The sequence below is a fragment of the Microtus ochrogaster genome, chromosome 16 (genome assembly GCF_000317375.1).
Source record: "Microtus ochrogaster isolate Prairie Vole_2 chromosome 16, MicOch1.0, whole genome shotgun sequence".
In the NCBI taxonomy this organism is placed as follows: domain Eukaryota; kingdom Metazoa; phylum Chordata; class Mammalia; order Rodentia; family Cricetidae; genus Microtus; species Microtus ochrogaster.
In genome coordinates, this window is record NC_022018.1 from 56,576,943 (window position 1) to 56,590,654 (window position 13,712).

At 44.2% G+C, this 13,712-nt stretch overlaps 2 protein-coding genes across 3 annotated transcripts in view; both read left to right on the forward strand.

The window, feature by feature from the left end:
- The window catches only part of Ddx46 (DEAD-box helicase 46), a 48,813-nt gene extending 43,972 nt beyond the window's left edge, over positions 1-4,841 (forward strand). Inside the window, exons 21-22 of the mRNA XM_026782932.1 lie at positions 136-209; positions 2,160-4,841. Coding sequence (XP_026638733.1) covers positions 136-209; positions 2,160-2,207 — 122 coding nt within the window. The 3' untranslated portion in view covers positions 2,208-4,841. The remainder of the gene's footprint in view (positions 1-135; positions 210-2,159) is intronic.
- A 7,767-nt stretch (positions 4,842-12,608) lies between these two features.
- C16H5orf24 (chromosome 16 C5orf24 homolog) overlaps positions 12,609-13,712 on the forward strand; it is an 11,546-nt gene continuing 10,442 nt past the window's right edge. The window contains exon 1 of one of the 2 annotated variants that reach the window (XM_005355253.3): positions 12,609-12,842. The gene's annotated coding sequence lies outside the window, so the exon portion shown is untranslated. The other variant, XM_026783046.1, reaches the window with a different exon arrangement.

Here is a 13,712-nt window from a genome sequence, read left to right on the forward strand (position 1 = left end):
AAAGTAACCCAGCTGTACCAGTTCACTATCTTGGCAAGCAGTACACTTCCTAACATTACCTGAAGCATGGTCTCCTGGACCTCCTTTCAGTGGAGAACAGTAGTATGAACCATACATTTTCTACTCAATCATCAGGTGCCAACGAGCTGGCTGTGCAGAAAGCAAAGGCAGAAATCACCAGGCTCATAAAAGAAGAACTGATCCGACTGGTAAGTGAAACCCTCAGGCCTTATTTGTTTCAGTGACTGTTTATCGAACTTTAATACACACAGGCATAGAAATCATAAACACCTGTCTTGCCAGCTGAACACCTGTAATCCCGGTGTTTGGGACATGGAAGCAGTTGAGTTTCACAGCCAGCTTGGTGGGATTTGAGACCCTGTCCCAACACAGAAGTCTTTTTTTTTTTTAAAGATTAATTTAGTTATTATGTATACAGTGTTCTATCTGCATGCATGCCTGCATGCCAGAAGAAGACACCAGATCTCATTATAGATGGTTGTGTGTGAGCCACCATATGGTTCCTGGGAATTGAACTCAGGACCTCTGGGAAATCTTGGGCTCTTAACCTCTGAGCTATCTCTCCAGCCTCACATAAATATATCTTGATGAAATTTTGGAGTAGGCACTTGAGTGTAGTCACTATCTAAATGAAGAAATGCAGATCATTGCTCCATCTAGAATAGAAGCCTGGCCTCTGGCTTCCATTACTTTTATGTGTTTTTACCTCTGCATAGTGGGGCTACATGCTGTCTACTCTTCATGCCTCAGCATTATACTGAGGAGGCCAGGCTATTGTTGCAGGTAGCAATAATGCATGCCTTTTCATGCCTGCATGCTATTTAATTGTTTACATACATTGCAGTTTACTTACATACTGGACTTGAGGGTATTCTGCTTTTGACTTTTATGAATAACATAACTGTGAACCATCTTTGACTTTTTGCTATACATTAATGCATCTTTTTATTCAATATACACTTTGGAATAGAATTTCTATTTTTAAGTACCATATAGTCTATCTATTTAGTAGGTGTTATTACCACATTGTTTTGCAAAAGGATTTACCAGTTTTTACTCATTGGAGCATCTGAAAATGCCAGTTATTCTGTGTCCTGACCAACCCATGGTGTGGCCAGTATTTTAAAGTTTGCAGTGAGTTAAATTTGGAAAAAGAAAAACCTACTAAAGATAACCTTTCTAAGGGAGCCACAGATACATCATTGATCTTAAGTACCAGTTATGGGCTATAAACTCTCCATGCAGCAGCTTCTGCGGTTAGGGGGCTTTTCTGAAATTCCATTTATACAAAGAAACCTTTTGGGGGGATTTTTAAGTTTTTATTTTTTAATTTTTTGGAGGCAGGTTTTCTCTATGTAACTCTGGCTGTCCTGGAACTCACTATATAGACCAGGCTGTCCTCAAACTCACAGAGATTCACCTACTTCTGCCTCCTGAGTGCTGTGATTCAATGCCAGTGCCCAGTTTAAGGCAGGGAATTTTTTTGTTAACAATTTTTTTTTTTTATCTTATGTGCATTGGTGTTTTTCCTACATGAATGCCTGTGTGAGGCTGTTAGATCCCCTGGAACTGGAGCTGCAGTCGGTTGTGAGCTATGTGTGGGTGCTGGAATTGAACTTAGATCCTCTGGAAGAGCAGCTAGTGCTCTTAACTGCTGAGCCATCTCTCTAACCCAGGGAAATAGTTTTTTAAAAAGAAGGTATACAAAACAAGAGAAAATACAAACAAGCTTTAAGTCAAGGGCTCAAGCCAAGTATGGTGACTCATACTGGTAATCCCAGCACTTAGCAGGCTGGCCAAGAGGATTTTGTAAATTCAGGGTTAGTCTGGGCTATTGAATGTGTTGTTTCTAAAATGTATTAATAATATAGTAGTGTACAAAGGTTTTGAGATTATTTCACCTAACAGTAATAGAAAAAGAACTTCATGCTTTGAGACTACAGAGTTATCAGGGAAAGATTGCGGGGTGAACAGAGAGAACGAATTCTTTACTGAGCTATCCCTCTGCCTCCACTCAGTAACAGCCTTTTTATTTTGGCTATGTGATAGTGTAACAAATTGTTAAGAAGAAAATAATCTTAAACATTCACCTTTTTTATGTGTGCTTTTTCTAACCTTCCTTTTATTTTCTTTCATAGCAAAATTCGTACCAACCAACAAATAAAGGACGATACAAAGTATTATAAACCACTCGGAGCTACTTTGTACCTGTGCTGGTCTGTGACGTTTACAATGTATTGTAAAGTAAGACCCTGAAAGTTCTGTCTTGTTTATTTTTTAAATACAAGAAACTAGTTGTTTGTTACAGAAGTCGCCTGTCAGTAAGTACTGCCCCACACTGGTCCAAACCCCATTCCAATCAGACCTCTTTTCAGAGTGCGATACTCCTTTATGTCAACCTTTGGTACCAATATTTAAGAGTCTGGAAACAGTGGGGTGTTGTCTTGAATGTACTAATAAAGTCTGTCAGTCACTGAGGGCCACTGACCTCTCCTCTCTCTGTCACTGAAAATGCGATGTGATCATCTAAGAAAGGTAAAGTCCTTGTCATGTTTGTTGCTGCCTTTTAAGCTTACCTCCTCTGTTTGACTGACTGGAACTCATAAACAGGATCAAAGAATGTTACAGTAGACATTCACAAAATAGGTTCAGAGTTTTTATTTTAATTTTTTCATCAGAAATGAGTAGTAGTTGGTTTGCCTTTGGTTTTGTAAAATTAAACATAAGCAACATAATGAGATTTTTGCATTTTTTTCTTTTATTTTCCCTCCTTTTGAGAGAGTCCCTTTGTAGCACAGGCTGGCCTTGAACTTGTGATCTTCTTGTGTCTACCTCTCTAGTGCTTGAGATTGCCACCCTCAGCTTTCCATGTCTTTCTGCTGCATCAATGTTACTATTTCAGGTTCCCTCTCAGCTCTGACTGTGCCTGAGTGCTAATTCGTCCTTGCCTACTTTTAGAGAGAGTGATTGTGGCCATATCATACTGAAAATATGATTCCTTTCCCTCCGAAGTGTTTCTTTAGACAGCTATACTGTGCTATATATAAATACCTTACTGCTTTTAGTCTAATTTTCCTTCAGACCGATTGAGTAGGTTATGAATTTTTCCCCATTACAACATGACAGGTGGTAAATGCCTGTAATCCTAGAACCCAAGATGGGGGCAGAAAGATGATGAATTTGAGGCCATCCTGGGCTTACATAATGAAACCTTGCAGGAGGCAGAGGCAGGCAAATTTCTGGGAGTTAAGGCTAGCCTGGTTTACAGAGCTAATTCGGACAGCCAAGGCTACACAGAGAAACCCTGTCTTGGAAAACAAAAACAACAACAAAACAACAAAAGAACAAGGCTGGGGATCTAGGTCAGTGGTAGTGCACTTGCCTAAGTGTGCCCCAGGTCTAACACAAGGAAAAAGCAAGTGCTGGTTCTTAGGCAGATGAGGTGACTTGGATGACTCAGTTGGTGAGGTTTGTGCTACCAAATCTGGTCACCTGAGTTCAACCCTATGATCCACATAGCACAAAGTATAAGTTGTTCTTTGACACGCATTATGTGCGCATATACATACATGTGGGCACAAGCGCACATATGCACACAAATATAATAAAAGAAAACAAGCAAATTACATGAAATACTGGTATTTGAGTTTCAGGCTACAGTCTCTCTTGGTAAAATTTAGTGCACAAAACCCCCCAAGATTTGTACTTTAGAACTTTTGGGGTCTGATTCTGAGTGGTGTAATTGAATTACCTAAAACTACTTTCAATACTCCTGATATATGAAAACTTCATATTGTCATCAGAAAAAAAGCTTTCTCAGGTATTTAATAAATATTTCTTAAATTAAGAGGTAGAAAGTTTCTTTAAGCATCCTTGACTTAAACCCACACAGGTAATCCCAACCTTTAGGAGGCAGAGGCAGGATGATCCCTGGGTTCAAGGCCAACCTATTTTACATAATGAGTTTCAGGCCAGTCAGTACTATACAGTGAGACCCTGTCTTATAAACAAGAGAACAAACAAATATATATGTATATATTCTTGATTTAGAGTTTTTTAAGTCAGAGTATACTAGAGTTGTTAAATATTTTTAAGGTTAGAGCGGTGCTCTGTAGTGAGGAGCCGCTTGTTCATCCCAGCTGCCCAGAATCTCAGCATACCGAGGGGAATCCCACATCAGAGATCCATTCCTTAAGAGCGCTTGGTGCTCTTGTAGAGGACCCAGGTTCAGTTCCCAGCACCCACATGGCAGCTCATATCTGTCTGTAATTCTAGTGATTAAATCTAAAGAACAGTCAAACATTTTTAATATAGTTAATAGCCGTATTGACAGGTGAGCGTTCTGTTTGTTAAGTGTCTTTGTCCTGGAAAGGTAAAATATAATTGGGAAATAATTTTTATACCTTCACATATCCAGTTATTTCTCTTGAAGGAAGAAAGTAGAGGAAATACCTATAACAATATCATGAAACTCAACTTCACACCAGAATTCTGGTCATCAGCACTTGTTCCCGCCTTAGTTTGTTACCTTATGAGTACGTGGCAGTCACACTGGTTCAATGGTGCTCCCCGAAACTCGCCGGGTCTCGTTGAGGCCCAAAAGTTATATCATTTTGAATTTTCTGTTTGTGGATCTCGCTGTGAAGAAACACTGATAGTATTTTGTTCGCAAATGAATTATTGCTTAGTACATTTTTTTAGTATCAATACTGACTTGATTTTTAAAGTTTGGATGATGTACAAATTTTGTTTTTAATACAATATCAATATTTGCTCAAGGTCTCTAAATTCCTTACAGAATAAAGTTAATTCAGTCTGGATTGGTCTCAGATTATCTTTTCTTGAATATGTTGTTTTGCTTTTTCTATAATCCTTTTTATATTGTACACATGTAAGAGAAGTATTATTGCTGGTGTATCTTTGTGAGTTTTTTAAGACAGAGTCTCATTGTATAACCCAGGCTCTCCTGGAACTTGCTTTGTAGACCAGGCTGACCTTTGAACTCTCAGAGAGATCTTCCTGTCTCTGCCTCCCAAGTGCTGGGGGGCATACATAGTGTGCATCTTTTTAAAAAATTTACAGAATAAATTTTATGTATTTTTAATGTGTATTTATTTATTTGTCTGCATGTATGTCTGTGTGTCACATATGTCCCTGGTGCCTGCAGAGGCCAGACTAGGGCATTGGTTACCTTGATACATGAAAAATTAATATTGTTACCAGAAAAAAAGCTTTATCAGGAATTAAATAAGTGTTTCTTAAATTACAAGGCAGAAAAGTTCTTTAAGCATTCTAGACTTAAGCCAGGTGTGGAGGCGCACACGTAACCCCAGCTTTCGAGAGGCAGGATGGTCCCTGTGTTCACAATCTTGTCAATCCTGTATATTCGTTTTAGGAAAAGATTTATTCTTTTTCTTCGTTTTATGTTGTTTTTGTGTTTTGAGACATGATTTCCCTTTTTAACCCTGACTGTCCAGTCCTAGAAGTCACTTTGGCCTCAAACGCAAAGATCTACTTGCTTCTGCTTACTGTGTGCTGGTATTAAAACAGTTCAGTCCCAGGGCTATGTATTAATACACACACATACACACACACACACCTCTGTGTTTTGTGCTCAGTTTGCTTTGCAAGAGGTCTGGGTCTGAACTTCAGCATTGCAGAAGAGGAAAGGGAGAAAAGAGACATGGACATGAAATCCCACGGCTACTGGGTTCCCTGCAGCTCCTTTCACACACTTCACTATCCCCTGTATAACTGGCCTTGTTGAGCACAGTCTGGGATTGGTCACTACATGCTTGTCGGACTTCTGAGTCTTGAGGATTTCCTGTGGAGGCCTGTGAGTCCCCCTCTGCTCTGCAAGGGAATGTTCATAGGTATAATCTCAGATTGTCCCGTGTGGAAACTCAGAGCTATTCTTGAGGCAGAGAAGGAAACGGTGTAAGAAAGCAAAGTCAGCCGTGCAGTGGTGGCACACTCCTTTAGTCCCAGCACTTGAAGTCAGAGACTGGAGGACCTGTGAGTTGGAGGCCAGCCTGGTCTACAAAGTGAGTTCCAGGATATTGTGGTGGCACACACCAGGAGGAGAGGTGTCAGCCAGCCAGCCAGCCAGCCAGCCAGCCAGCCAGCCAGCCAGCCAGCCACTGAGGAAGCATTTTTCATATAGAAAATGAGGTAACAAGCCATGAGCCACATGGCAAAACATAGATAAGAAGCATGGATTAAGTGTAAGAGTTAGCTAGGAACAAGCTTGAGCTATTGGCCTAGCATTTAGAAGTAATACTAAACCCCTGAGTGGCTATTTGGGAACTGGCAGTCAGGAGAGAAATGTCTGACTACACTCCAGAGTCAGGTTGGCAGACCTCTGTAAGTTTGAGGCCAGCCTGGTTTACAAAGTGAGTTCTGGGATAGCCAGAGCTCTTACACAGCGAAACGCTGTCTTGAAAAAACCCAAACCAAAAAAACAAGCAAACAACAACAACAAAAACCCCACAAACCCTAAAAAAGAAGGAAAGCAATGTAACTCCCAGCACTTGGGAGGCAGAGGAAGATGGACCAGTCTGGTCTACAGAGTGAGTTCCATAACCGCCAGACTACACCAAGAAACCCTCTCTGGAAAAACAATAACCAAAAAGCAAAGTATATTGTCCTGTCACCCTCAAGTCTCATTGAAGTCTTTAGCTGAGAGCAGAGAATTCCAACACAACCAGTGTTTGTTGTGAAGACTGCCTCCAGGCACAATGTTCTGTTCATGTGGGGATGCTCTAGGCACAGGACTGGAGAAATGGCTCTAGTAAAGATGATGGTGCCAAATCTAAAGACCTGAATAAAGGTCTCAAGACCCAGATAGTGAAAGGAAAGAACTTGGTTCCATATGTTGTCTTCTGACCTTCACACAAACTCTGTGATGTGCACCTCACAGCCCCCCACATTAAGATGTAATAAAATTAGAATGCCATATATCCATCTCAAAAATCTGATAAACCTTTTTATCCTGACATGTCCTGAAATCCTTCTCGCCAGCCTACACAGTTAAAAATCTCATCTTTACCCCAGTGGAGCTCTCTGAAAAAGAGTCTGCTACTTGTGGCAGTGTGGGCTGCTTCTCTCCATGACTTTGACCATGTCAACCTAGAGGAAACAGCTATCCAAACACTGGCCAAATCTTTTTATCAGTGACGGAATTTATTGGACTAATCAATTTGTTTTATGTTTTTGAGACAGGGTTCCTCTGTGTAGGCCTGTCTGTCCTGGAACTTGCTCTGTAGACCAGGCTGGCTTCAATCTCTCAGAGATCTGCCTGCCTCTGCCTCATGAGTGCTGGGATTAAAGGTGTGTGCCACCACTTGGAGGCTCTAAGCTTTTCGGTAGCTCTGTGTACATACTTTAGAAAGTTCTCACTAGGCACTCTTTGAGGCGGGTATGGTGGCAGATGCTTATACTCAAAGCACTCTGAGGGTTAGGATATCAAGTCCAGCCTCAGCTGGTCTACTTGAGACTCCTTTCTCCCAAAAACGCTGCTTTGAGGTTCTTGATACACAAGAGTATGATTTTTGTTGTTACTGTTTTTGGTTTTTCAAGAAAGGCTTTTTCTGTGTAGTCCTGGCTGTCCTGGAACTGCTTAGTAGACCAGGCTGGCATGGAGCTCACAGAGATCTGCCCACCACTACCCAACTTTGTTTTTATAAATTTAATATCCTTTTTATGGGAGTTTCACATCGTGCACCCCATTTCTGTTCACCTTCCAGTTCCCCCATGTTCTTCCCACACCCCTGAAGCACCCCCACAAAATAAAACAAAGCAAGCAAGCAAATAAAAACAAGAACAACAACAAAAAAACCTCAAAGCACGTACACGCACACACACAATATAAATACAAATGTAATATGGTATGTTTATTTTTTGGGGACAGGATTTTTCTATGTATCCCTGGCTGCCTAGAATTCACTCTTGTAAGAGGAGAGAGCTGCTTGTTGGTTCCTGGCCACTTAGCCCCAGAATAATCACACAGAAACTATATTAATTAAAACACTGCTTGGCCCATTAGTTCTAGCTTCTTATTTGCTAACTCTTACATCTTAATTTAACCCATCTCCATTAATCTGTGCGTCACCACAAGGTCGTGGCCAACCAGCAATGTCTCAGCACATCTGTCTCAGGTGGCTCCAAGGCTTCTGACTCCACCTCCTTTCTCCAGCATTTTGTTTAGTTTTCTCCACCTAGCTCTGTTCCCCTATAGCTCTGCTATAGACAAAAAGCAATTCCTTTATTAACCAATGATATTCACAGCATACAGAGGGGAATCCCACATCACTTCCCCTTTTCTGTTTAAATAAAAAGGGAAGTTTTAACTTTTTTAAAAAGATTTTTATTGATATTTATTGAGCTCTACATTTTTCTCTGCTCCCCTCCCTGCCTCTCCCCTCCCCCCTTAAGTCCTCCCCCAAGGTCCCCATGCTCCCAATTTACTCAGGAGATCTTGTCTTTTTTTACTTTCTACTTCCCATGTAGATGAGATCTATGTAAGTCTCTCTTAGTGTCTGCATTGTCTCAGTTCTCTGGGATTGTGGTTTGTAGGCTGGCTTTCTTTGCTTTATGTTTAAAAACCACCTATGCGTGAGTACATGTGATAACTGTCTTTCTGTGTCTGGGTTACCTCACTCAAAATAATGTTTTCTAGCTCCATTTTCCTGCAAAATTCAAGCTGCCGTACTCCATTGTGTAAATGTACCACATTTTTCTTAACCATTCTTCGGTTGAGGGACATTTAGGTTGTTTCCAAGTTCTGGCTATGACAAACAAAGTTGCTATGAACATAGTTGAGCACATGTCCTTGTGGCACGATTGAGCATCCTTTGGATATATACCCAAAAGTGGTATTACGGGTTTTGAGGAAAGTTCCTAATTTTCTGAGAAATCACCACACTGACATCCAAAGAGGTTGTACCAGCTTGCATTCCCACCAGCAATGCAGAAGTGTTCCCTTTTTTATTGTTGTTGTTTTGTTTTTCCTGTTTTTGAGACAGGGTTTCTTTGTGTAGCCCTGATTGTCCTGGAACTCTCTACACCAGGCTGGCCTTGAACTCACAGAGATCCACCTGCTTCTGCCTCCTGAGCCCTGGGATTAAAGGCATGCACCACCACTGCCCAGTTTATTCGGTTTTTACTGTAGGTCATTTAGACAGATCGCTGTCCACGTGGTTGATCTGTCTCCAGTTCCTTTGAAGGTGGTACTGATACCATGCAACTCAGTCCTGTGCTGAATCACTTTGATAGACAGATGTGACTCTCAGGTCCCAGGCCAATACTAACACCATAGAGCATGGCATAGAGATCACCTCCAAGTTCCACTGTAGTTGGAAATCTAGAGTCACTGTACCTAGGTAAACATCAGAATGAAGTAGTTGTTTTCTGGAAGGACTTGGACCTTGAAGAGTCACAAGACAGTCCTGGCAAACCTGGAATCCTTGCATTACTGAGTACTGCAATGGTGCACAATAAGGGCTAAATCTGCAAGGGTGAGGTACTCCTTCGAGAAACATGGTGATCAGCTGGGTGGTGGTGGCGCACGCCGTTAGTCCCAGCACTCAGGAGGCAGAGGCAGGCGGATCTCTGTGAGTTTGAGGCCAGCCTGTCTACAAGAGCTAATTCCAGGACAGACTCCAAAAGCTACGGAGAAACACTGTCTCAAAAATAAATAAATAAATAAAATGAAAAAAGCAGCATGGAGACTAGATCTGTGTTTTGGTATGAGGAACTTGCTTTACTCTAAAAACTTTGGTGTGTGGGGGGCTGGAGAGATGGCTCAGTGGTTAAGAGCATTGCCTGCTCTTCCTAAGGTCCTGAGCTCAATTCCCAGCAACCACATGGTGGCTCACAACCATCTGTAATGATGTCTGGTGCCCACTTCTGGCCTGCAGACATACACACAGACAGAATATTGTATACATAATAAATAAATAAAATAAAAAAATAAAAACTTTGGTGTGACAATAAATATGCTTCTGCATGGGCTTTTGGAGTTCAGTTCATCAGAAACTGTGCATCTCCGCTGCCTCAGAGCCTGGTTACACTCTGGAGTGACCCTCTTTGATGGTCCGGTGTAACACAAAACACTGACACTTCGTCCTGAGCCAAGGGTCCTTTTGCTCTATTCTAAGGGAAACTCCAAATGCAGTGTGCCAGGATATTGCTTTCAAGTGTGGCCTTCTAGCGCCAGTAGTCCAGCTCCTAAGCAAGCAGAGCCAGCGGTTCAGTGCCTTCCTCTTTCACGCACAGGACTGATGGCTCCACAGTCTCGCTTCTCAGCTCTCTGACCCCCGATCCCTGCAGTCTAGCTGTCAAAGTCTAGCTGTTTCTGGGCTGCTTGGGATTGGTAACTCCTAGTCACCTGCTTTTCCTGCAACCCCCATGGCCCACTCCGCCAGCACTCAGAAGCCGCCAGCAGACAATGCGACTGCTAAGACTAGTCTTCAGAGGTCCACACCGCTGCATAGAAGCCGTGCCAGGAAGGAAGTTTCAGAAACACGAAGGGAGTGCTGTTTGTACAGCCGAGTCATTTGTGTGCACTGGCTGTCATGGGCTGGGGAGATGTTCCTGTTCTGACCAGACTGAAGACTGCTGCAGGAAGATCCAGTGTATCTGTGAGCAGGGTCATCTCGGGTGACAGTAGGCTGGTTCATCCAAGGGACATCTTGAGTTGCGGCCAAAGCAAGGCCCATTGGAGCAGCCACGAGCACCATTGTCCTTTCTGCAGAACAGGTAGGTGTCTTTTCGGCAGCTCTGGGATTTATGGCTGTTTTGCTTTTTTTCATTTTAAACAAATCAAAAATACCCAAACTATGTTGTTGCTGACAGCTCAGGGGTCTTTGGAGGGAGGGGCTGTTTGAGTAACAGTTCTCTTACGAGAGGAAGATAAGTTGTTGCCTCCAAGGTGGGCTTTCTGTCACCATCCTGCTGGACAGCTTTTGTTTTTCTCCTTGGAAGTGTATGTGGGTTTGGAGTATGGGAAGACTGCTAATTAATTTCATGTTATGTATTTATGGTAAGAACTCTACCAGAATCCAGGTAACTATATAACAAAGTGACTCAGAATGAAACTGTAATCAGACCCCTTTCTGGGCCGCCAGCTCACAAATGACGACCAGAGACTTATTCATTGTGAAAGCTTGGCCTTAGCTTAGGCCCTTTCCCAACTAGCTCTTCTAACTAAAATTAGCCTGGTTTTATTAACCTATGTTCTATCATGTGGCTTGGTTACCTCTCTTCTGTGTGCGTCCTGCCTACTCCAAGCCTAGGCACACCTAGATTCATCTCTGCACCCCAATCCTGCCCGTCCTCTCTGCCTAACTATGGGTCATTCGGCTCTTTATTAAACCAATCAGAAGGTGCTTTAGGCAGAGACCCATCTTTACACTGAGTGGATTCTGCAACAGAAACAGTTACAGCCAAAGTGGAATGAGGCTGGTGGCTCAGCTCTATAGCACACTCTAAGAGATGCCAGGGATTTTAAACAACGAAAACCTAAGTACTATTGGGCATCCCACAAAATGCTTTTAATTATTGCATATCGTATGTCAGAAGTCCCTAATGCCATTATCATCTGAGTATTCCCATGTTGTTTGGAAGCTGGGCATCTCACTCTAACCAAAGAAACTGAAGGACAACGAGTCTTTTTGTTTTTCAAGACAGGGTTCTCTGTGTAGCCCCGGCCGTCCTGGAACTCTCTCTGTAGACCAGGCTGGCTCTGAACTCAGAGATCCGCCTGCCTCTGCCTCCCGAGTGCTGGGATTAAAGGCGTGCACTGAACAATGAGTCTTTCTCACGTGTGTGAGAAGTCCCTAGCACACTTGGTCAAACATTGTTTACGAACAGCGGTGAAAAGCGACTTGTGGAGCACAGCCGCAGTTATCAGCAGAGATTAGACGAGGAGAATGGATGAACCCAGAATGCAGGGATGTTTAGTAACTCTATCTAACGGTCTGGAATGTCAGCTACTTTCCCTTGAAGGCTGGCTCTTTCCTGGGCTGGGCCACCTGTTCCGGGGTACTGCTTTGTCAGATTCTACCTGCCCTCTTTGTGATTTTGATATATATATATATAAAATCATTGTCCTTGCCTATGGAGTTTTCCAACTGTGTCTGTAAAAACTAGAAACCTCGTGGATATCAGCCCTTACTCTTCTTCTCCTCGCTACTTCTTCTTCCCCTCACTCTCCTTCTTTCTTCTGCTTATTCTTCCCCCTATTCTTCTTCTTTTCCGTGCCCTTTCACTCCACTTTCTCCCCTTGCACGAAAAATAAAGAAGACGCAGAGGTAACGTATTTGAGTTAATGTTTTACCCTCAGATCCTCGGCTGCCGCAGACATCCAGTTCTGAGCCCTGAGGGCGTACTGAGGCTGGTACTCAAGGCCTCCGATAACTGACAAACCTGGTGAGTAGACGTTCTGACACCACAGGGTGGGAGTGACAAACTCCCCTTGGCGGGAGTCTAGATCAGTCCGGGCTGCGTGTCCGTCAGCGGTCCCCCACCCCGCGCACGCGCACTCTGGCCGCGGGCCAGGCGACCGGTCTCGCGATACCGAAGCGTGCGCGTGTACGCGCGCGCGGGGCTCACGTTCCGGGGCTGTGGTGGCCTCTTCCTCCCGCGTCCCGGGCCCGCGGCGAGGACTCTTGGGAGTCGGGCGCTGGCGTGGGCCTCCCCGCCGCCGCCGGCCCTCTGCCGTGGACTGGACCGAGCCGGCCGGAGCGAGCGGAGCGGGCGGGAGCTTTCCTGCCTATGGTCGGTCCCTGGGCGCGCTGAGGGCCGGGCTCCGAGCGGCCGAGGTAGGGCGCGGGGCGGCGGCGGGCGAGGGGCCCGGCGAGCGAGGCGCGGGATGCGGCGGTGGGCGCAGGCGCCTCCTTCCTCCCGAGCGGCAGGGATCCGCGGCACTTCCGCCCTGGCGCCCGCCGGCCTCGCGGGAGGCGGAAGTCACGGTGCGGACCCCACGGCCCGGGCTGCAGGGTGGTCGCGAGGCTGCAAACTTGTCCTCGCGCTGCGGTGATCGCCGCTTCCCAGCGCATCCCGGCCTCAAGGCGGTGAGCGCCTCGTCTCCTGTTAGGCTGCTGGCTTGGGGAACTGCCGCGGGGCACAGTTGAGGAGTGCAGAGAAGACAAAGGACACCGTTATTTTTGTTGTGTCTTAGTATCCAAACTTCCCTGGGTGAGGCCAGGAGCGGAGCAGGATCTCCAGTTATTGCCACGGCCTCTCACACACTTGTTTAGGATTATAAAATCATGCAATTATATATAGTGGTAGCCAGATTGTAACAAAGTCCGACAGTTATGTGATATTTGATTTTTGGAGAGTAGAATGGGGGCTTTTGAAGCTTTGCTGTATTTACAAAGCTTCATAGGTGCCTTGCAGAGTTACTAAAAATAATTTTGTTGGCTGTAATGTCTGCCATATTCGAGATGCGATTGTTTCATGGAAGGACAGCGGCTTTAAAACTCCAAAGTAAACCTCCAGGGAGAGCAAAACTCAGCACACCTTCAGAACTAATAATTTAGTCGCAGTCCAACTCCTCGTTGGCTCCTTTAAACTGTCGGTGAATCACTTACAAAGGTTTTTCTTCATTGGCATGTGCGTGCAAGGCCCTGGGTTCCACCCCCGGTACCACAAACAAAACAGAAAAAACAGCTGGAGCTTTTGCTAGG